This window comes from Doryrhamphus excisus, chromosome 3 (assembly GCF_030265055.1).
Source record: "Doryrhamphus excisus isolate RoL2022-K1 chromosome 3, RoL_Dexc_1.0, whole genome shotgun sequence".
In the NCBI taxonomy this organism is placed as follows: Eukaryota; Metazoa; Chordata; class Actinopteri; order Syngnathiformes; family Syngnathidae; genus Doryrhamphus; species Doryrhamphus excisus.
Window position 1 is genome coordinate 16,070,281 of NC_080468.1, and position 19,836 is coordinate 16,090,116.

At 46.4% G+C, this 19,836-nt stretch overlaps 4 protein-coding genes across 6 annotated transcripts; 2 read left to right on the forward strand and 2 right to left on the reverse strand.

Moving 5' to 3' along the window:
- Positions 1 to 733: 733 nt before the first annotated feature.
- slc16a12b (solute carrier family 16 member 12b) lies at positions 734 to 2,698 on the reverse strand. The gene is made up of 7 exons (XM_058065581.1): positions 2,616 to 2,698; positions 2,315 to 2,418; positions 2,096 to 2,239; positions 1,751 to 2,032; positions 1,393 to 1,699; positions 1,070 to 1,329; positions 734 to 996 (listed from the first exon to the last, which is right to left on the reverse strand). Exons 1-7 carry the CDS (start codon positions 2,696 to 2,698, stop codon positions 734 to 736), a joined length of 1,443 nt encoding a protein of 480 aa, XP_057921564.1.
- Positions 2,699 to 4,711: 2,013 nt separating this feature from the next.
- On the forward strand, positions 4,712 to 11,086 carry asah2 (N-acylsphingosine amidohydrolase 2). The gene is made up of 20 exons (XM_058069256.1): positions 4,712 to 4,831; positions 5,019 to 5,155; positions 5,225 to 5,328; positions 5,421 to 5,564; positions 5,762 to 5,938; positions 7,204 to 7,331; positions 7,402 to 7,479; positions 7,543 to 7,663; positions 7,758 to 7,883; positions 7,959 to 8,045; positions 8,292 to 8,373; positions 8,436 to 8,551; positions 9,696 to 9,790; positions 9,874 to 9,913; positions 9,979 to 10,077; positions 10,141 to 10,236; positions 10,317 to 10,466; positions 10,540 to 10,596; positions 10,674 to 10,762; positions 10,827 to 11,086. Exons 2-20 carry the CDS (start codon positions 5,032 to 5,034, stop codon positions 11,023 to 11,025), a joined length of 2,112 nt encoding a protein of 703 aa, XP_057925239.1. The 5' UTR covers positions 4,712 to 4,831; positions 5,019 to 5,031; the 3' UTR covers positions 11,026 to 11,086.
- Positions 9,886 to 19,737, reverse strand: LOC131126587 (cGMP-dependent protein kinase 1-like). Its single transcript, XM_058069277.1, has 10 exons — positions 12,836 to 19,737; positions 12,664 to 12,763; positions 12,446 to 12,585; positions 12,285 to 12,374; positions 12,071 to 12,212; positions 11,849 to 12,012; positions 11,668 to 11,790; positions 11,532 to 11,594; positions 11,398 to 11,464; positions 9,886 to 11,335 (listed from the first exon to the last, which is right to left on the reverse strand). The coding sequence occupies exons 1-10, from the start codon at positions 12,949 to 12,951 to the stop codon at positions 11,237 to 11,239; spliced, it is 1,104 nt and encodes a 367-aa protein (XP_057925260.1). The 5' UTR covers positions 12,952 to 19,737; the 3' UTR covers positions 9,886 to 11,236.
- a1cf (apobec1 complementation factor) lies at positions 15,718 to 19,505 on the forward strand. Of its 3 annotated transcripts, none has more exons than XM_058069258.1 (13): positions 15,718 to 15,840; positions 16,325 to 16,473; positions 16,528 to 16,662; positions 16,730 to 16,860; positions 16,930 to 17,168; positions 17,227 to 17,391; positions 17,451 to 17,548; positions 17,608 to 17,745; positions 17,825 to 17,969; positions 18,405 to 18,643; positions 18,712 to 18,836; positions 18,910 to 19,043; positions 19,134 to 19,505. In XM_058069258.1, exons 2-13 carry the CDS (start codon positions 16,372 to 16,374, stop codon positions 19,289 to 19,291), a joined length of 1,809 nt encoding a protein of 602 aa, XP_057925241.1. In that variant the 5' UTR covers positions 15,718 to 15,840; positions 16,325 to 16,371; the 3' UTR covers positions 19,292 to 19,505. The 3 variants fall into 3 exon arrangements, with proteins under 3 accessions (XP_057925241.1, XP_057925242.1, XP_057925243.1); XM_058069259.1 differs by having other exon boundaries at positions 18,429 to 18,643; XM_058069260.1 differs by having other exon boundaries at positions 18,910 to 19,053; positions 19,134 to 19,281.
- Positions 19,738 to 19,836: the final 99 nt, after the last annotated feature.

Consider the following 19,836-nt stretch of genomic DNA (forward strand, 5'->3'; position numbering starts at 1 on the left):
CAACTATATGTGGTTTCTTAAGTTTTTATTATTTGCCGTTTTGTTATTATTATATTTATTTATTACTGATTGATTGATTTTCTTTATTCTTGATTTATTTATTTTTCAGCTTATTTTGTGCAGAAAAATAAAAATTAAGATATTTGAGAACAGTGGAATGTTTTATCAGAGCTTTTATTGTAGAAAATCGGAACCAAAGTTTGTATATTTTTCTGTTTTTAATACATTTTTTAATAAATTTTTGGAAAACCTGATGCGGCCCAGCCTTGCCCAGACTCTAGACCAGGGGTGGGCAAACTTTTTGACTCGCGGGCCGCATTGATATAATTATTTTAATTATTTATTTTAATTTTTATTATTATTATGTGCTTGTGTCTCTTTTTTCAGGAGCACTTTGTAAACAACAGACCATGTCAAACAACGAAATTGATACAACCATCAAAAGGTTGGCTCAGGCCATGAAGCCAGGTTGTATGTTGAGTTTAAATTAAATACTTTGGAAAGATTGGGCGGGCCGTATTCAAACACTTGGCGGGTCGGATGTGGCCCCCGGGCCGTAGTTTGCCCACCCCTGCTCTAGACTCTAACTCTGAGCTCGAGACCCCTGATTTAAAGGTTGATTAGTTATAATATTTGTCATATTTCCTAGTAAATGTAACACACAAATTGAACTCCACATTTATAGTTTTATTTTAGCACCCAAGTATTGAATGGTAAACTGAGCTTGAGTGTATCACTTGTGTTGTTGCTGTCGGCGAAAGGAGTCGAAGGAGTCGTTCGGAGAGTCATTGTCCCAGCTGCGTTGCGGCAGCATTTCCCGATGGGAGTCCTGCAAGCATTCCGATTGGCCGCTCTGGTGGTGGAAGCCCTCGTCAACGGCGACCTTGTGGCAGCGTACCCACGTGCCGGTCGCGAGGATGAGCGCGCTGGCCAGCAGGGCGGCGCCACTGAGAAGGAAGGTGGCTGTGTAACTTCCTGTGATGTCAACGAGCCAACCTGACGGAAGCGAAGACGACGACTTGAATTATTTATTCTTTGACAAGAGCCCGCCTCAGGAAGTAAACCTCACCTCCGATGGGCGGGCTGAGGAGATAAGGGATGGCGTGCAGGAAGTAGACCACGCCCAGAGCCGAGGACAAGTACGTGGCTCCCACTGCATCGGACGTGACCACGGGAATCAGCGCCACATAGGCGCCGTCGAAGTAGCCGTAGAGGGCGGCGAAGGGCACAAGGAGCGGAAAGGAGCGAAGAAGTGGCGCCGCCAGACAGCAAAGACCCTCCATGGCGACCGAGAAGACGTAGCACAACACTCGTCGTCGTTTCAGACACCTGAGACCCACAAAATGGACGTCACGTTTGATGCGACGACAGACTGAACAATTGCGTTCGTACTTCCTGTCTGTCAGCCACCCAAACGTGATGTTTCCTACGATGTCGAGGACGCCCAGGATGGACATGAGGAAGGCGGCGTGCTGGTGTGCCACGCCCACACTGAGGGCGTAGGGCACCGTATAAACAAAAGGCAAACTGCAGCCGCTTGCCAGGAAGACGAAGGACACCGCAAGGACTGCGAATTCTGGCAGCAGCAGGAAGGCGTAACCCTGCACGGACAGGAAGTGGCACCTGAAGACCCGCCTCCCTTTCAGCTGAGTGGCGGCCAGAAGGTTGCCCTCCATATCCTTCGGCAGTTCGGTGTTACCTGCGCCAGGACGAAGAACAAGATAGTCGGGAGCAACGTAACTCTGCCCGCCTCCCATTTTCTCACCATGTAGCTCCGCCCCCTTATTTTGCTGTGTCGTGATTGGCCGAAGCAGCGCCCCGCAGACGCACAGATTGGCGACCACGGCGCTGAGCACAAGCAGCGCCCCCCTCCACGTGTAGAGTTCAATGAGCAGCTGCACCGCCGGCGCCAACACGAAGGTTCCAATTCCGCTGCCCGACATGGCGAGGCCATACGCCAACGCCTTCCTGCGGCGGAAGTAACAGCCAACCATGCCGATGGCCGGCGTGTAGCACAACGCAAAGCCAAGACCTGCGGACACAATTCGGTAACGGTCGATCCACAACGTGGGAGGGGCTTATCCGGACAGGTAACCTGTGAGAACGCCCATGCTGAAGTAAAGGTGCTCCAAACAGGAAGCGAAGGAGCTGACGAGGAGGCCGCACGACGACAGGAGTCCACCCATCATGACGGCCACCCTGGACGACCACCGGTTGGCCACCAGGCTGCCTATTGGAGCTGCACACACACATGTTTACTGTCCTCCGCTAGCAGCGCTAGCAACGCTAGCAGCTAACCCGCGTGTGCACTGACCGCACAGCATGGTGCTGCAGTCCACCAAGCTGTGGATCCACGCCGTGGACGCGTAGTCCGCCTCAAAGTGAGCCTGAAACTCCACAAAGAAGATGGCCACGCACCTGCGGACAACACAGGAAGTGGAGACAACCATCTTTGTTTACAAAGGTCAGAGGTCACAGTCGACATGCGCTAGTTAGTTAACACAATCAGGCTAACGTAAAGCCTCTGTTGCCGTGGTAACCCCACCAACCACCATTACATGAAGCGCTACTCGAAAAGAAAGCAGCTGATTGGCTGCTGAGAACGTATGTGTTACCTGGTCACCGCTCGTGTGCACACCGTCACCATGAAGCAGCAACCAACAACCACCCAGCCCCACCCTCCATCAGGGGGCGCCATCGAGAGGGGGGTGGGCAGCCTGTCCTGACCCAGGACTGATGGCTCGGAAAGAGACGAGGGGTCCCAGGTGGAGCAACGAGGAAGAAGAGGAAGAAGAGGAAGAAGAATCGGAGGACTTGGTGGTTTGAGTAAAAATGTTGTCTTCAGTCAATAAGTCACCGCAGGACCCTCAATCATTAACCGCCCCCCCCCACACACACACACGCCACCAGGTGAACCACCCTCGTGTACAGACTTACACGTGTGTGTATCACTAGACCCTTAGACCCACCCCCCATCCCCAACCCCCACTCCATTCAAGTCGTGGTGTCAGAGGTCATGTTTATTTCTGTTTTCCACTCAGGTGAGCTTAGCATCACACACACACATACACACACGCACACACACACATACACACACATACATAAACACACACATAAACACACACACACACACAAGGACTGTTAAGTGTGTGAAGAATGTCGACTTTCGCGTACAACACTAGATTGAGTGTGGGGCGGATGTCTGCCTCGAGCAGGAGTAGTGTAATATATCCATTCATATATTAATTCATGTATCCACTCATACACTCATTCATTCATTTATGTACCCATACATACATTCATTCATTCATTCATGTATCCACTCATACACTCATTCATTCATTTATGTACCCATACATACATTCATTCATTCATTCATGTATCCACTCATACACTCATTCATTCATTTATGTACCCATACATACATTCATTCATTCATTCATGTATCCACTCATACACTCATTCATTCATTTATGTATCCATACATACATTCATTCATTCATTCATGTATCCATTCATACATTCATTCATTCATGTATTCATTCCTACATGTAGCCATTCATACACTCATTCGTTCATTCATGTATCCATTCGTTCATTCATGTATCCATTCATTCATTCATGTATTCATTCCTACATGTAGCCATTCATTCATTCATTCATGTATCCATCCATACATTCATTCATTCATGTATCCATTCATACATTCATGTATACATTTATACACTCATTCATTCATTCATGTATCCATTCATTCATTCATGTATTCATTCCTACATGTAGCCATTCATACACTCATTCGTTCATTCATGTATCCATTCATTCATTCATGTATTCATTCCTACGTGTAGCCATTCATTCATTCATGTATCCATTCATACATTCATTCATTCATGTATCCATTCATACATTCATTCATTCATGTATCCATTTATACACTCATTCGTTCATTCATGTATCCATTCATTCATTCATTTATTCATTCCTACATGTAGCCATTCATACATTGATTCATTCATTTATTCATGTATTCATTCCTACACGTAGCCATTCATACATTCATTAATGTATCCATTCATACATTCATTCATGTATCCATTCATTCATTCATTCATGTATCCATTCATTTATTCATTCCTACATGTAGCCATTCATACATTCATTCATGTATTCATTCCTACACGTAGCCATTCATACATTCATTCATTCATACATTCATTCATACATTCATGTATCCATTCATACAGTCATTTATTCATTCCTACATGTAGCCATTCATACATTCATTCATTCATGTATTCATTCCTACACATAGCCATTCATACAATCATTCATGTATCCATTCATACATTCATTTATTCATGTATTCATTCCTACACACAGCCATTCATACATTCATTCATGTATCCATTCATACATTCATTTATTCATGTATTCATTCCTACACATAGCCATTCATACATTCATTCATGTATCCATTCATTTATTCATTCCTACATGTAGCCATTCATACATTCATTCATGCCTTCATTCATGCATGTATTCATTCCTACATGTAGCCATTCATACATTCATTCATGTAAGACTGATGACATATGTTCCAATAGGGACATCTAGTGGTGGACTGTGCTCACTACAATCCCAGGTCAGGTGGACCAATACGGTTTCTATGGTTGTTTTGTGTCTACTTGTAGATGAATGAAGATGATAGAACATGAACACGCCTTCCTTGACTTGTTTATCTCGGGTGTTTACGACCATCATGTGACCTTTGGATCAGAACCGACTGATAAGGACAACAAAGTTGATGTGAGCTCCAAAACGCAAGTCGGTGAGTTGGACGTTGTCTTGTAACATATTTAATATATTTTTATCATTTGTATCAAATATTCCCCCATTTTTAATCTTATTGTGTGTCTTAAACGGTAACACTTTGTATCACATACTGTGTGTGTGTGTGTGTGTGTGTGTGTAAAGGTTTGTGTACATTTGTGCAAACGTGTTGTTTTCGCTGACAGTGTGACCAACAAGATGGCCAACAGGAAGTCAAACAGGAAGTGTGCTCTTTCCTCCTTGGAGGTGATGCTGATGGTGCTTTTCATCACCATGACGACTGTCAGCATCACACTGATTACGCTGATGGTGACTGGCAAAAGTGAGTTATGTTTCTTTCTTTTTGTCTCGAAAAAAAAAAAAACACACCATGTTGATCATCTTCTCTTAGGTCCTGACCCGACTCCGCCCCCAAGTCCAGAAACGCCACACCAGCCTTTCCTAATTGGCGTAGGCCGCGCCGACTGCACCGGGCCCCCGGCTGACATTCCTCTGGTTGGTTGTGACCTGCTGGAGTTGTACTAAATAAATACTTTGCACACTCCTGACATGTGCGTGTGCATGTGTGTGTGTATGTGTGTGTGTAGATGGGCTATGCTAACCCTCAACAGACAGCCGCAGGAATTCACACTCGCTTGTTCAGTCGAGCCTTCATCGTTGACGATGGCCAGCACAGAGTAGTCTTCGTCACTGTCGACGTGGGAATGATATCACAGAGGCTCCGCCTGGAGGTCCACATACACACACATGCACACACACACACACAAACTACACTATGTGCACAATGATGGGCTAGTACTTTAGTAGTACTTTACTAGTGCCGACATACTCTTATGTTTGCCTACTACCAACTTTGTACTGTGTACTGCACACTTTGTAACACAAACAATGTGTGTGTGTGTGTGTGTGTGTGTGTGTGTATGAGCAGGTCCTGAAGGCCTTGCAGGTCAAGTATGGTGACCTGTACCGCCAGGACAACGTGGTTCTGAGTGGGACGCACACCCACTCAGGCCTGGGTGGATACTTCCAGTACACGCTCTTCATGATCACCAGCAAAGGATACATCAAGTCATCCATACAACCTCTGGTAGCAGGCATCGTCAAAGTGCGTCTCGCTCGCTTATTCATTCAGTCATTCATACATTCATGTATCCATTCATACACTCATTCATTCACACATTCATTCATGTCTCCCTTCATACACTCATCCATTCATTCATGTATCCATTCATACATGCATTCATTCATTCATCCATTCATGTATCCATTCATACACTCCTTCATTCATGTATCCATTCATACACTCATTAATTCATTCATGTATCCATTCATACGTGGATTCATGTATCCATTCATATGCTCATTCATTCACACATTCATTAATTCTTTCACGTATCCATTCATACACTCATTCATTCATTCATGTATCCATTCATGTATCCATTCATACACTCATTCATTCATCCATTCATGTATCCATTCATACACTCATTCATCCATTCATGTATCAATTCCTACACTCATCCTTTCATGTATCCATTCATACACTCATTCATTCATGTAACCATTAATACACTCATTCATTCATGTATCAATTAATACACTCATTCATTCACACATTCATGTATCCATTCATACACTCATTCATTCATGTATCCATTCATGCACTCATTCATGTAACCATTCATCCATTCATTCATGTAGCCATTCATACATTCATTCATGTTTCCATTCCTACACTCATTCATCCATTCATACACCCATTCATTCATTTAACCAATACTCATTCATTCATGTATCCATTCATACACTCATTCATTCACACATTCATGTAACCATTCATACACTCATTCGTTCATTCATGTATCCATTCATGTATCCATTGATACATACATTCATTCATTCATTCATGTATCCATTCATGTATCCATTGATACATACATTCATTCATTCATTCGTGTATTCATTCATACACTCATTCATTCATGTATCCATTCATACACTCATTCATTCATTCATGTATCCATTCATACTCATTCATTCATTCCTACACAATGTCATACATTCATTCATGTAGTCATTCACACATTTGTTAATTCATTCATGAAGCCATTCATACATTCATTCATACATTCATTCATGTGTCCATTCATGCACTCAAGTAGTGAATGTTAAAGTGAGCATGAGTTTATGTTGAAGTAAACGTTGGAGTCCAAAGACCAGTCAAAGACCAGTCAAAGACCAGTCAAAGACCAGTCAAAGACCAGTCAAAGACCAGTCTAAGACCAGTCAGGGACCAGTCAAAGACCAGTCAAAGCGGGTCCATGTCCAGAGTAGACCCACACACACACATGGACTGTCCTGTTCCAGAGTATAGCCATAGCCCACGGTACCATGCGCCCGGGTCGGGTCTACAAGAACCGGGGCCAGCTGGATGGCAGCAGCGTGAACAGAAGCCCCCACTCGTACAACAACAACCCGCAGGACGAGCGACTCAGGTTCGCTGCGGCTGTAAGCGAAGTCATTTGACCTCAGGGGGGGGCGGAGACCTCATCCATGTTGTTTCAGGTACGACGACAACATCGACAAGCAGGTGGTGGTTCTGAAGTTCACGGACCTGGACGGAGACGGCATGGGCTTGATCAGGTGACCCCGTAGCGGGCAACGAGACGTTTGTGTGTTGCGTGTGTAACCGTGCACATCTTGCAGCTGGTTCGCCGTGCACGCGGTCAGCATGAACTACACCAACCGCCTGTTGAGCAGCGACAACATGGGCTACGCCGCCTACCTCATGGAGCAGGACAAGAACCGAGGCGCGCTACCTGGCCAGGTGACGTCATCGGCACACGAACGCCTCACACACGGTGACGCCATGATGACATCAATCAAGCGCTTAAGTGTGTGTGTGTGTGTGTGTGTGTTAGGGCGCTTTTGTGGCTGCTTTCTCCTCCAGTAACCTTGGCGACGTCAGTCCAAACACTCGAGGTCCTCACTGCGTCAACACCGGATTAGCTTGCGACTACCTGAACAGCTCGTGTCCTGATGGAGGGGTGAATACACAAACACACACATGTACATTTAGGCACTTGAACACACCGTAAACAACAAGCGTGTGTGTGTGTCAGACTAAGATGTGTAAGGCGTTCGGACCCGGTGAAGACATGTTTGACAGCACCAACATCATCGGACTCAACATCTACAGGAAGGCCAAGGTACGTTTGTGTCATGTGACACAATGTATGTACATGTATGTAAAGTCACACATGTGTGTGTCACATGTTTACAGGAACTATACGCCGACGCCATGGAGGAGGTGACGGGCGCCGTTCGCTCCGCCCATCAGTGGGTTAACATGACGGATGTCACCGTGCACATAAATGACACGCATGTGGTGAGTGAACACACACACACACACACATATGGATGAATGTAATTGATGATTGATGTGATGCGTTCAGGTGACGACTTGCAAACCCGCACTGGGTCACAGTTTTGCTGCAGGAACCACAGACGGGGGAGGAGACCTGAACTTTACACAAGGTGACACACAAATACAAAAATATGTTGGAACTATTATACCCCGTTACCGAATGTGTGTACAGGTGCCGTGGAGGGTGACCCCTTTTGGGACGGCATCAGAGACACCCTCCTGGGCCCGCCGTCCAATCAGACGCAGGAATGCCACCGGCCCAAACCAATCCTGTTTAGTACAGGAGAGGTGGGTGGAACTAGAGGAGGATGTCACACACACAAACACACAATCAACAGTGTGTGTGTGTGTGTGTAGATGAACTGACCGTCCATTCATCCATTCATTCATGTATCCATTCATACATTCATGTATCCATTCATACACTCATTCATTCACACATTCATTCATTCTTTCACTTATCCATTTAGACACTCATACACTCATTCATGTATCAATTCATACACTCATTCATTCATGTATCCATTCATTCATGTATCAATTCATACACTCATTCATTCATGTATCCACTCATACACTCATTCATTCATGTATCCATTCATTCATGTATCCATTCATACACTCATTCATTCATGTATCCATTCATTCATGTATCCATTCATACACTCATTCATTCATAAACTCATTCATTCATACACTCATTCATTCATCCATTCATACACTCATTCATTCATACACTCATCCATTCATCAATTCATGTATCCATTCATACACTCATTCATTCATTCTTTCACTTATCCATTCATACACTCATTCATTCATTCATGTATCCATTCATTCATTCATGTATCAATTCATACACTCATTCATTCATGTATCCATTCATACGCTCATTCATTCACACATTCATTCATTCTTTCACGTATCCATTCATACACTCATTCATTCATGTATCCATTCATTCATTCATGTATCAATTCATACTCATTCATTCATGTATCCATTCATACACTCATTCATTCATACACTCATTCATTCATCCATTCATGTATCCATTCATACACCCATCCATTCATACACTCATTCATTCATGTAACCATTAATACACTCATTCATTCATGTATCAATTCATACACTCATTCATGTATCCATTCATACACTCATTCATTCATGTATCCATTCATGAACTCATTCATGTATCCATTCATACATTCATTCATGTATCCATTCCTACACTCATTCATCCATTCATGTATCCATTCATACACTCATCCATTCATGTATCTATTTATACACTCATTCATTCATGTAACCATTAATACACTCATTCATTCATGTATTCATTCACACATTAATTCATACATTCATGTATCCATTCATACACTCATTCATTCATGGAACCATTCATACACTCATTCATGTGTGTGTGTAGATGAACTGGCCGTTGCCATGGCACCCAGAGATTGTTGACGTTCAGATCATCGCGGTCGGATCCGTTGCAGTTGTTGCTGTTCCTGGAGAGATGACGTAGGAAATCTCACACACACACACACACACACACACACGGTGCTGGGACACACAATGACCATGTGTGTGTGTGCGTGTGACAGCACTATGGCGGGAAGACGGTTAAGAGAAGTCGTCAAACTGGTTAGTGTCACACACACACACATCTGAAAAATCTGTACATATAAGTGTGTGCACACATGTGTTAGGAATTAGAGTCTGGTGGTGCGTTCAAGGACCCCGAGGTTGTGATTGCAGGCCTGAGCAACGTGTACACTCACTACATCAGCACCTATGAGGAGTATCAGGTACACACACACACACACACATGTCAATCAAGTAGAAAACATCATGACGATATCGTTCCTCAGATTCAGAGGTACGAGGGCGCCTCCACCATCTACGGCCCGCACACGCTCAGTGCCTACCTGCTCAAGTATGCTCACCTGGCCCACGCCATTGCACAGGTTTGTGCCGCCATCTTGAACCGCATCAATGGCGGGTCATGGAAGGCCTACATTGAACGCAGGTCATGTGATGTTTCCAGAACAAAGCCGGAGATCTTCCACCGGGTCCGCCTCCTCCGTTTTTTGAGAATAATCTTTTCAATCTGCTGCCGGCGGCGCCGGTTGACAGGAAACCGGCGAACAGCAGTTTTGGAGAAGTCCTGCAGCAAGTACTTCCTGTTTACAGACAGGTAGGACCGCCCCTGAACATGCATTTGATGAATGAAAGGTCTTCTTAAAGCGACGCCATGGTTGCCGTTTCAGGGCGATGTTGTGTCCGTCACGTTTGTGGCGGGGAACCCGCGGCATTCCGGAGACGTGGTGAGAACCGATGTCGGATCAGAAGATTTATCCGACGGGACTTCCTGTTGACGAGTCTCGCTCTTGTGTTTCATCAGAGGGATGGAAGCTTTGTTGCCGTGGAGATGCACGACAACACGAGCGACACCTGGACGCTGGTGCACACCGATGCATCATGGGAGACCAGGTGTGTGACGGACAGGAAGTCGTTCCCCAGGTGACAAGAACATGATGCATTCGTGTCATTGCAGGTTTCATTGGCTCAAAGGCCCGAACCGCCACAGCAACGCCACGGTGGAGTGGTACATCCCCCCCAACGCCGCCGTCGCCGCCTACAGGATCAAACACTCGGGACACTACAAGACCATGAAAGGCCTGCGGCCCGTCATCGTGTCCTACGAGGGCGTGTCGGACGTCTTCCGAGTGGTGGCGAGTTTTTACTACGAGTGACGTCTGCTGGCGCTGACCCCTGCCACTTCCTGTATTCATAGCTGAGATAGGAAACCGCCAATCAGAGAAAGATTAGTGAAAACTTTATGCAAATAAATCAGTTGATAATCTGTGTGTGTGTGTGTGTGTGTAAGGAGAAGAACGTTCTAGAAAATGTCCGGTCCACTTTAGAAGGTTCTGCAAAGGTTTTCGGACCCTGGAGGTCCACGGTCTAAAAGTCGGCGTCCCATCCCGAGTTGTCGTCCGGCGGCGCCTCCTCGCTGTCTTCAGGGAACGTGTCAAAGTTTCCGGTGTCGGTCGCCGAGGAGACCTGAACACAACACGACCATCAGGATCCTTGCCGGCAACCCCGTCATGTGACCCGCGACTCACATCAGGCGTGATGGGCGGAGTCAGCGTTCCTTTCTTTAGGCGTTCCCAGTCGAAGCCGTCAAACCACCTGACAGGAAGAGCATGTGAGTCGTCACTGCTTCACCGATGCGGGCGTGGATGGTCATGTGACTCACTTGTGTCTCTGGATGTCCTTGACGCCGTTCCTCTGACCTCCGAGTCTCTCTTTGGGCTCGTCTCTGCGGGGTGGGAGTCCGGGAAGCTTTTATTTTGAAAGAGAAAGCGTGGCTCGACACGGTGGGCGCCGCCTACCTGCACAGCTTCTTGATGAGGTCGGCGGCGTTCTCTGCGACTTTCTCCGGGAACTCCACCGCCTCGATTCCCCCCAGGATGACGCTGTAGGTCCTTGCAGGATCCGGACCAGAGAACGGCGGACTGGAGAGGAAAACACAGTTGAACCGGAATGATGGATTCCACTTCCTGTCCGTCTCACCTGCCCGTCAGCAGCTCAAACATCAGGACGCCCAGCGACCAGTAGTCGGCTGAGAGGTTGTGACCTTTGTTGAGGATGACCTCCGGCGCCACGTACTCCGGCGTCCCGCAGAAGGTCCACGTCTTACTGGAAAAGCCCATCTTCTTGGCGAAACCAAAGTCCGCCTGGAGAAGGCATGCAGTTCTTAAGTCAGGTGACCTGATGATGTCACAGCGAACGTACCAGCTTGGCGTATCCGCGACTGTCCAGAAGGAGGTTTTCGGGTTTGAGGTCTCTGTAGACGATTCCTTTGGCGTGAAGGTAGGACAAAGCCTGGAGGACGCATGCCGTGTAGAACCTGCTGCTGGTGTCATCAAAGGAACCCCTGGAAGAGCGAGGGGCTTCCAGATATCACACAGAAGAAAAAGAAGAAGAAGAAGAAGACTTCCTGTCCTACCTGTCCCTCAGGAGAGTCCACAGCTCGCCGCCAAGACACGCCTCCATCAGCATGTAGAGATACTTGCTGTCCTTAAAGGTTCGATACAACCTGTACGTGGACACAAGATCATGTGGCGCCAGGGCGCTTTTATTTTGAAAGAGCTCAGATTAACAGCCGACCTGACGACAAAGCGGCAGCGCGTCTCGCTCATGATGACCTTCTCCGAACGGACGTGCTCCTGCTGCCCGCTGTCCACCACGTGACGCTTCTTCACCATCTTCATGGCAAACGTCCTCGCCTGGTTGCTCTTCAGCTGCACCTGAGCAGACCACGCCCACTCAAGCGTCACGTGACCGAGCGTTTGGACTCGGAGAAGTCGTGCTTGGTGGAGTCATACCAGCTGAACGCGTCCGAAGCCTCCAACTCCCAGCGTCTCCATGACGTTAAAGTCGCTGAGCTGGAGGCGGGAAAAGAAGACGCCGTCTTCCGCCTCGTCCCTGGAAGAAGACAAACATCAAAAGGTCAAGAGGTCACAGGGGTTCTGCTGGTCTTCTCCAGCTCCGAAGTACCTGCAGCATTTGACCACATGGAAGAAGGGGAACTTCCTGGAAGTTTGTACGGAGAAGGAAGGGATGGAAGGGGACGAAGGATGGCGTCCCGCCGGAACCGCAACCAGCTCACGCATGTCCCGATCGGACGGAACAACCTGGAATTCCGTCACTTCTGTCTGGTTGGATTGTTGATCAGGAGAAGGTTCTGTGCGGGTTCCTCCAGGTCCACTTCCAGACTCTTCTGATCCTTCAGCTCAGTTTGCAACAAGACGCTCCAACCTGGTGGAGTCCGAGACCGAGCCTACTGACTGACCAGAGTGGCGCTGGAGACTTCCTGTCAGGGCTCAAGATGTCTCTATGATGTCTCACACACACACACACACACACACACACACACACACTACTAATTTTAGCAGGGGCAAACATTGCTGAGAGGTTCCGATGCTAAAAGCAGCTCCGTCACGAGGACCTGAGTCCTGACCTCAGGACTTCGCCCCCTTTCATGCAGACCTTGACGGACTCGCGGGCCGGAAGTGATGTCACCGCAAACAACTAACTTGATCAGAAATTTGTATTTGTCACGTAACTCTGTATCAGCTTTGTCACATGACCTTTGTGCGTGCGTGTGGAGTCATAACAAGCGCACGCACACACACACACACACACACACACATCGAGTCCTTGAAGATGATTTTGCTGCACAACAATTTGAAACGGAAAAAGTCCGAATGATTAAATTAAATTTAATTTAATTTGTTATTAAAGATAACATTAGGATTAATGATGAAATTATTATTGTAAATAACATCATTATTATTATTAATCATTATATCAATCTTATGAAAGGCTATTGCAAACTCTAACATATTAATGATAACATTATTATTGTAATTATATAATTTAAAAAGTACATTAGTATTCAAATTTAACTTTATTTACATTGTTAAGTATGAAATTATTGTTATTAGAGAGCATTATTATTAGATATTTTTATTTTTGATTAAAGTACTTATTGTAGATTCAATTATTATCAATAAAATTACATTATTATTAGAAATCACATAATTATTCAAAATGTATCAAACTTTATTTAACAATTTATTTACATGATTAAAATGACGTTATTATTATTATTAGATAACATGATTAATTATTACATAATGATAATTATTATTGCATAGTACATTATTATTAAAGATTACATTAGTATTGAAAACGATTTCGAAATTAAATATTTTATTGTTTTTGAAAATTTATTTATTTTGTTATAGCACATTATTCATAAAATGACCCTCGGCCCCCACCGTAGTTTGATTGAAGCACGGCTCACGGTTGGCGGGCTTGTCAAACGTGATGACGGTGGCTGTTGTGCTAGCATTAGCCATTTAGCATGGAACTAGCTAGGGGACGATTTTCAACATCTGGGTAAAACATATGTACATTATAGCCATGTGATTGATCCTATTTATGATATATTGTATCGAACTATGGCAGGAACAACATGGAATGAAAAGCACTAAATGAATAGAGAGCCACCATCCCGCTTGGTGGACTTTGTTTTTGTATCACAATGATGCACATTAGCACTCAAAGTCACCAAATCTTACCTTGATGCCTTCCCACATAGTATCAGCATTCGGTAGCAAGTATGAGGCGAAAGAAAAAGGGGTGAAATACATCCTAATACACCCCAATACATCCATACATCCCTCTGGACGTCGGAGAACGGTAGAAGGTGCGTTCAATGACTGTCAAAAAAAAGTAGGACAAATCGCAGCTCGCACGAAACATTTAAAAACTGGGGGATTTCAAATGAATAGTTAGAGTATTGCAATAAAATAATATTAACTGTAATATAATGATGAATTTATATGTATTTAATGTGTTTTAAAAGAGAAATAAGATTATATTGAGTTTGCAGTTTGGATGAAATGTTTTCTGACTATTGCCCTAAGTTTTGGGTATTTTCATTTGTACATTTCAGAAAGGAAAGGTGCATCGAGGCAAATCTTTTATAATAATTATTTCTGAATGTATTGATATATATAATATAATATATATGATATATAAAATATATATAATATTATTGATAAAAACATTTCTATCTGCAATTAAATGTGATTAACTCAGAGATAACTATGGACAAAAATGCGATTAATCACAATCAAATATTTTAATCAATAGACAGCCCTAATATTTCCTTATTATTATTATTAAAACTGACATTATTATTGTTATTATTATATATTGTTATTATTATTTGTTAAATCCCTTTACATAAAATTTGATGTAATCATCTTTGTAGTTGCACATCGAATCGCTTACCACAAAGATTTCCCATACTTATATTACAGATAATCATATCATGTTATATATAATAATATATAATATATAAAATATATAATACTATATGTCATATTATAATAAAAAACATATTTCTATCTGCGATTAAATGGGATTAACTGAGTTAACTATGGACAAAAAATGCAATTAATCACAATCAAATATTTTAATCGATAGACAGACAGCCCTATATTTTTGACACATTATTATTGTTATTATTTTTAAAAGATTATTGAACACCCCCAGCAGAGGTCGGACAAATAATATGTATGTGTGTGTATGTGTGTGTGTGTGTGTGTGTGTGCGTGTGTGTGCAGTGCCCAGTTTAAGTAAGTGTTGTGACTCAGTTTAAACCTTCTTGTTTAGTTAGTCTCAGTTGTCAAAACAAATGACATCTTCGCACGAAAATGATATACCGAGGACAACACACACGCAGCGTTTGTGTGTGTGTTTGTGTGGTGTGTGTGTTTGTGTGGTGTGTGTTTGTGTGGTGTGTGTGTGCACAGATAGCAGCAGGTTAAACATTAATGGTGGCTTGTAAAGCTAACACCAAGACAGTGAACCTTTGGAGTTTGATATGATGGCCCCACATACACACAGACACACACACACACACACACACAGAGCGGTCAGAATGACACAGGTGTGAGTGGAGGAGGGTGATCTCTGAAATTGCTCAGGTGGGTTTTTCCATTTTTCATGCAAACAAACAGAAAAAGGACGTAAAGCTAGAAATAAAAGCATAGGAAGGAGTTCATGTAGTTGTGGCGGGAGCGGAATGTTGGGGGGGGGGGGGGAATGAAGGCAGGACAGCGGCATGTCAAGCTACAAGCTAACATGCTAACATGCTAAGCGTGTGTGTTTTTCATGTTTTTATTAGTCCTTATTGTCTAAGTCTAATTCTTCACCACTTTTATTGTTTGTCATTTTGACCTGATTTTGAATGATTATTTATGACTTTTCATCATATTAATTATCACCAATCTTTTAATCGTCGCTCATCATCGCAACCTTCAACCTCACACCGCCCCGCTACCAGATTGGTGGATGAGGAGGTCACATGACCTCCCGAGCGCGGCGGTTACATGACCTGCGTCCGACACGCCATGGCCGCGCGGGTCAAGACGAGGCAACCTTTGACCTTTACTGTTGTTGTTTTGGCAGCGAGCGCCGCTAATTAGCTTGATTTGCTAAGCTGTCAATCAAAGTCAATGGAAACCAATCAGAAAGCAGGAGGGGACGGCCTTGCCGGGATGCAGAAGGAGGCGGGGCTAAGGGCGCTGATACAACGGACAGGATATCGTCTGCAACAGGTGAGGAGGCCGTATGTCGCTCATCATCGTCCGAGCTAACGCTATTCGTCTCAGGAAAACGGCCAGCGGCGCTACGGCGGACCCCCGCCCGGCTGGGACGGCCCACCCCCGGAAAGAGGAAGTGAGATCTTTGTGGGAAAACTCCCGAGAGACCTGTTTGAAGACGAACTGGTTCCTCTGTGCGAGAAGGTGGGAATGACGCCATACCAGGAAGCTAAGCCGAGCTAGCACGTCAACTTCCTGTTTGCTTGCTTAGTTCGGGAAAATCTACGAGGTGAGGATGATGATGGACTTCAACGGGAACAATCGCGGATACGCCTTCGTCACCTTCGCCAGCAAACAGGAAGCCAGGGCGGCCATGAAGCAGCTCAACAACTACGAGATCAGGTGACCTTGGCGGACAAGTCGCCATGACGCCACGCATCAACGTTTTTGACTCCACCCCCTCTGTTCCAGGAACGGCCGCCTCCTGGGCGTCTGCGCCAGCGTCGACAACTGCCGTCTGTTTGTGGGCGGGATTCCCAAAAGCAAGAAGCGGGAGGAGATCCTCACCGAGATGAGGAAAGTGACAGACGGCGTGGTGGACGTCATCGTGTATCCCAGCGCCGCCGATAAATCCAAAAACCGAGGATTCGCTTTTGTGGAGTACGAGAGCCACCGAGCTGCCGCCATGGCTCGCCGTAAACTGCTGCCAGGTAACGACACGGCGTCCGCCACATGCTCCCGCATGCGACTTCCTGTTTGTCCTCACAGGCCGCATCCAACTGTGGGGTCACGCCATCGCGGTGGATTGGGCGGAGCCTGAGGTGGAAGTGGACGAGGACACCATGGCGACAGTGAAGATCCTGTATGTGAGGAACCTGATGCTGCAGACCAGCGAGGAGAGCATCGAGAAGGAGTTCAACGCCCTCAAAGCAGGTGACCGTGAACACATCACCAACGCGCCGCCTTTGTGACCTCTGACCCCAGTACTGCAGGCGCGGTGGAGCGAGTGAAGAAGATCCGAGACTACGCCTTTGTCCATTTCACACACCGCGAGGACGCCGTCAATGCCATGGAGGCCCTCAACGGGAAGGTAGGTTCCGGCATCGAACCTTCCGCCTTCCTCCGTTTACCCTCTGTCGCTAATCTCAGGTTCTGGATGGGTCGCCCATCGAGGTGACCTTGGCCAAGCCCGTGGACAAGGACAGCTATGTGCGCCACACGCGAGGAACGGGAGGACGAGGAAGTTCACTCCTGCAGGCCGACTACGCCGCCTACACCCTGGGCCAGGTGGGAGGGGCTTAAACAGGACGTTCACTTAGTCAACGATGGAGGATGTTTGATGGCGGTTCTCTCCCTCCTTCTTCAGGTGTACGATCCCTCGGTGGCGTACCTCGGTGCGCCGGTTTTTTACGCCCCGCAGGCCTACACCGCTGTACCGGGTCAGTTCCGCTTCCCGGCGGCCAAAGGTCACGTTGGGGGGCGTGGTTTGATCAGGACGCCATCGATTCGAGGTGAGGTGAATTTCGTCTTGTGTTTTTTTCCGTTTGTACGTAATCACGTCTGCTGGTTGTTTTCATACGCACAAGACCGGCTAATTGACCTGCGCTATGCTAACTAAGCTGTTCCATGCTAGGCTAAGTACTGCACTATGCTATGCTATGCTAATGAACATGTTATATGCTAACAAGCACAGCTTATGCTCTGCTAACCAATAATCACGTTCTATGCTATGCTAGCTAGCACATTGGACACTAACATGTTGAGATTCCCAAAGTTCCGGTTGGAACGCTGGTCTTGTGGCGATGGAAACTCCAGTTGAGCGTTTAAATCACCAAAGATGGAGAATGTTCCGGAATGTTCCGTCTCGGCTCTCGTGTGTTTCAGACGATTATGGTCTTGATTCGAGGTGATTTCATTGATTTCGCTGCCTTTTCGGTCTCCTGTAGAAATTTACATGACTGTACCTGTAGGGGCCGCTGGGGTGCGGGGGCTGGGTGGGCGGGGCTACCTTAGCTACGCTGCGGGAGGCGGAGCCATGTGCCGTGAAGGCGGGGCCTCCTTCAGGGCAAAAGCGGACAAGCAAGCGGAGGAGAAGCTGTACGATCTGCTGCCCGGCATGGAGCTGACCCCCATCACCCCGGCCGCCATGAGCCTGAAGGTCGGCGCCATTAAACCGGCGCCGCAGGTAAAAGGCCATGCCGCCCTCCCCCCCAACCAAGGGTGACATCGTGACCTGAAGAGTTGTCGCCGCAGGTTTTGGAGGAGCTCTGTCAGAAGAACAACTGGGGTCTTCCCGTGTACCAGCTGCACTCGGCCATGGGGCCCGACCAGCGCCAGCTCTTCCTGTACAAAATCAGCATCCCCGCACTCGCCAACACGTACGGACCCGCCCCCCAACGCCACTTCTCCTTTCCTGTCAGCGTCACCTGACTGACTTGCTTGCATCCGCAGGCCCCCCTTCACGCCCGCCAAGCTGAGCGCTGCCGTGGACGAAGCCAGGGTGCACGCGGCCGAGCACGTGCTGCACGCACTCGGCTTGCAAGCGGAGGGCGCCGCCGAGGCCGTGGCTGCGGTCACCTTCCCAGGTACGTGAAGGTCCGTACCCACCACTAACACGCTGGCAAGATGGCGTCCTGCCGCGTTGCGGGAAGTGAAGGCACGTCCGTCTTTTTCAGGTTACGCTCTGGCAAGCCCGGCGCCGTCGGCCGTTGCCTCCCAACTGAAGCAGGCGGTCTCTCTGGGCCAGGATGTGGCCGCTTATGCCGCCTACGAGGGTTACCCCGCCACCTTCGCCATGGCGGCGCGACACAGCGACGGATACGGCGTCTTTTAGGGCTTTTATTTTTGAAGGTGGCCTCAAATAAATCCCTTTGCTTCTTTTTGGCAAGTTTACGAGGTCCTACCTTGCTGGATGATCTTTTATTTTGAAGAGACAGTATTAAAGTGTTCAAGCACTTCCATCTTATTTTGATAGCAGGACAAACAAATCTACTTCCTGTCTGCTTCTAAACCCCAACTTTGATTGATTATTAAAACCATCAACCCAACTATGTGCTCTTATACCTTACTATGAAGTACACCACTTCCTGTCAACCGGAAGGGAGGGGCTCTGACTCATTCGGTGGCCACGTGTTGGCTTCACAGCTGTGTGGCAGCTGCTCTTTCTCACCACAAGAGGGCGACATTACACAATTAAATGGGCCAACTAGTTTCTGTCAAGACTGTAGGAAGGTGTTTTGCTGGTTTGCAACCACCTGACCAAAGAGGCACTTCCGGTATGACACTAGGTGGGTTGGGCCAAACATTTAAATACCGCCAAACACATTAAAAACAATCAGTTGTCGGCACATTTATGATGCATTTTCCGACTTTTCCGAA

What these genes read in the sequence shown, in the direction of transcription:
- asah2 (XM_058069256.1), top strand. Translation starts at nt 5,032, where the DNA reads ATGGCCAACAGGAAGTCAAACAGGAAGTGTGCTCTTTCCTCCTTGGAG. An exon ending in TGGTAGCAGGCATCGTCAAA is followed by an intron (nt 5,939 to 7,203) that starts GTGCGTCTCGCT and finishes GTCCTGTTCCAG; the next exon opens with AGTATAGCCATAGCCCACGG. An exon ending in GCTCGTGTCCTGATGGAGGG is followed by an intron (nt 7,884 to 7,958) that starts GTGAATACACAA and finishes TGTGTGTGTCAG; the next exon opens with ACTAAGATGTGTAAGGCGTT.
- a1cf (XM_058069258.1), top strand. Translation starts at nt 16,372, where the DNA reads ATGGAAACCAATCAGAAAGCAGGAGGGGACGGCCTTGCCGGGATGCAG. An exon ending in CCGCCTACACCCTGGGCCAG is followed by an intron (nt 17,746 to 17,824) that starts GTGGGAGGGGCT and finishes CTCCTTCTTCAG; the next exon opens with GTGTACGATCCCTCGGTGGC. An exon ending in CCATTAAACCGGCGCCGCAG is followed by an intron (nt 18,644 to 18,711) that starts GTAAAAGGCCAT and finishes TTGTCGCCGCAG; the next exon opens with GTTTTGGAGGAGCTCTGTCA.
- LOC131126587 (XM_058069277.1), bottom strand. Translation starts at nt 12,951, where the DNA reads ATGCGTGAGCTGGTTGCGGTTCCGGCGGGACGCCATCCTTCGTCCCCT. An exon ending in GTCGCGGATACGCCAAGCTG is followed by an intron (nt 12,013 to 12,070) that starts GTACGTTCGCTG and finishes TGCCTTCTCCAG; the next exon opens with GCGGACTTTGGTTTCGCCAA. An exon ending in TTTGAGCTGCTGACGGGCAG is followed by an intron (nt 11,791 to 11,848) that starts GTGAGACGGACA and finishes TTTCCTCTCCAG; the next exon opens with TCCGCCGTTCTCTGGTCCGG.
- slc16a12b (XM_058065581.1), bottom strand. Translation starts at nt 2,698, where the DNA reads ATGGCGCCCCCTGATGGAGGGTGGGGCTGGGTGGTTGTTGGTTGCTGC. An exon ending in ACATGGTGAGAAAATGGGAG is followed by an intron (nt 1,700 to 1,750) that starts GCGGGCAGAGTT and finishes GTCCTGGCGCAG; the next exon opens with GTAACACCGAACTGCCGAAG. An exon ending in CCTCAGCCCGCCCATCGGAG is followed by an intron (nt 997 to 1,069) that starts GTGAGGTTTACT and finishes CGCTTCCGTCAG; the next exon opens with GTTGGCTCGTTGACATCACA.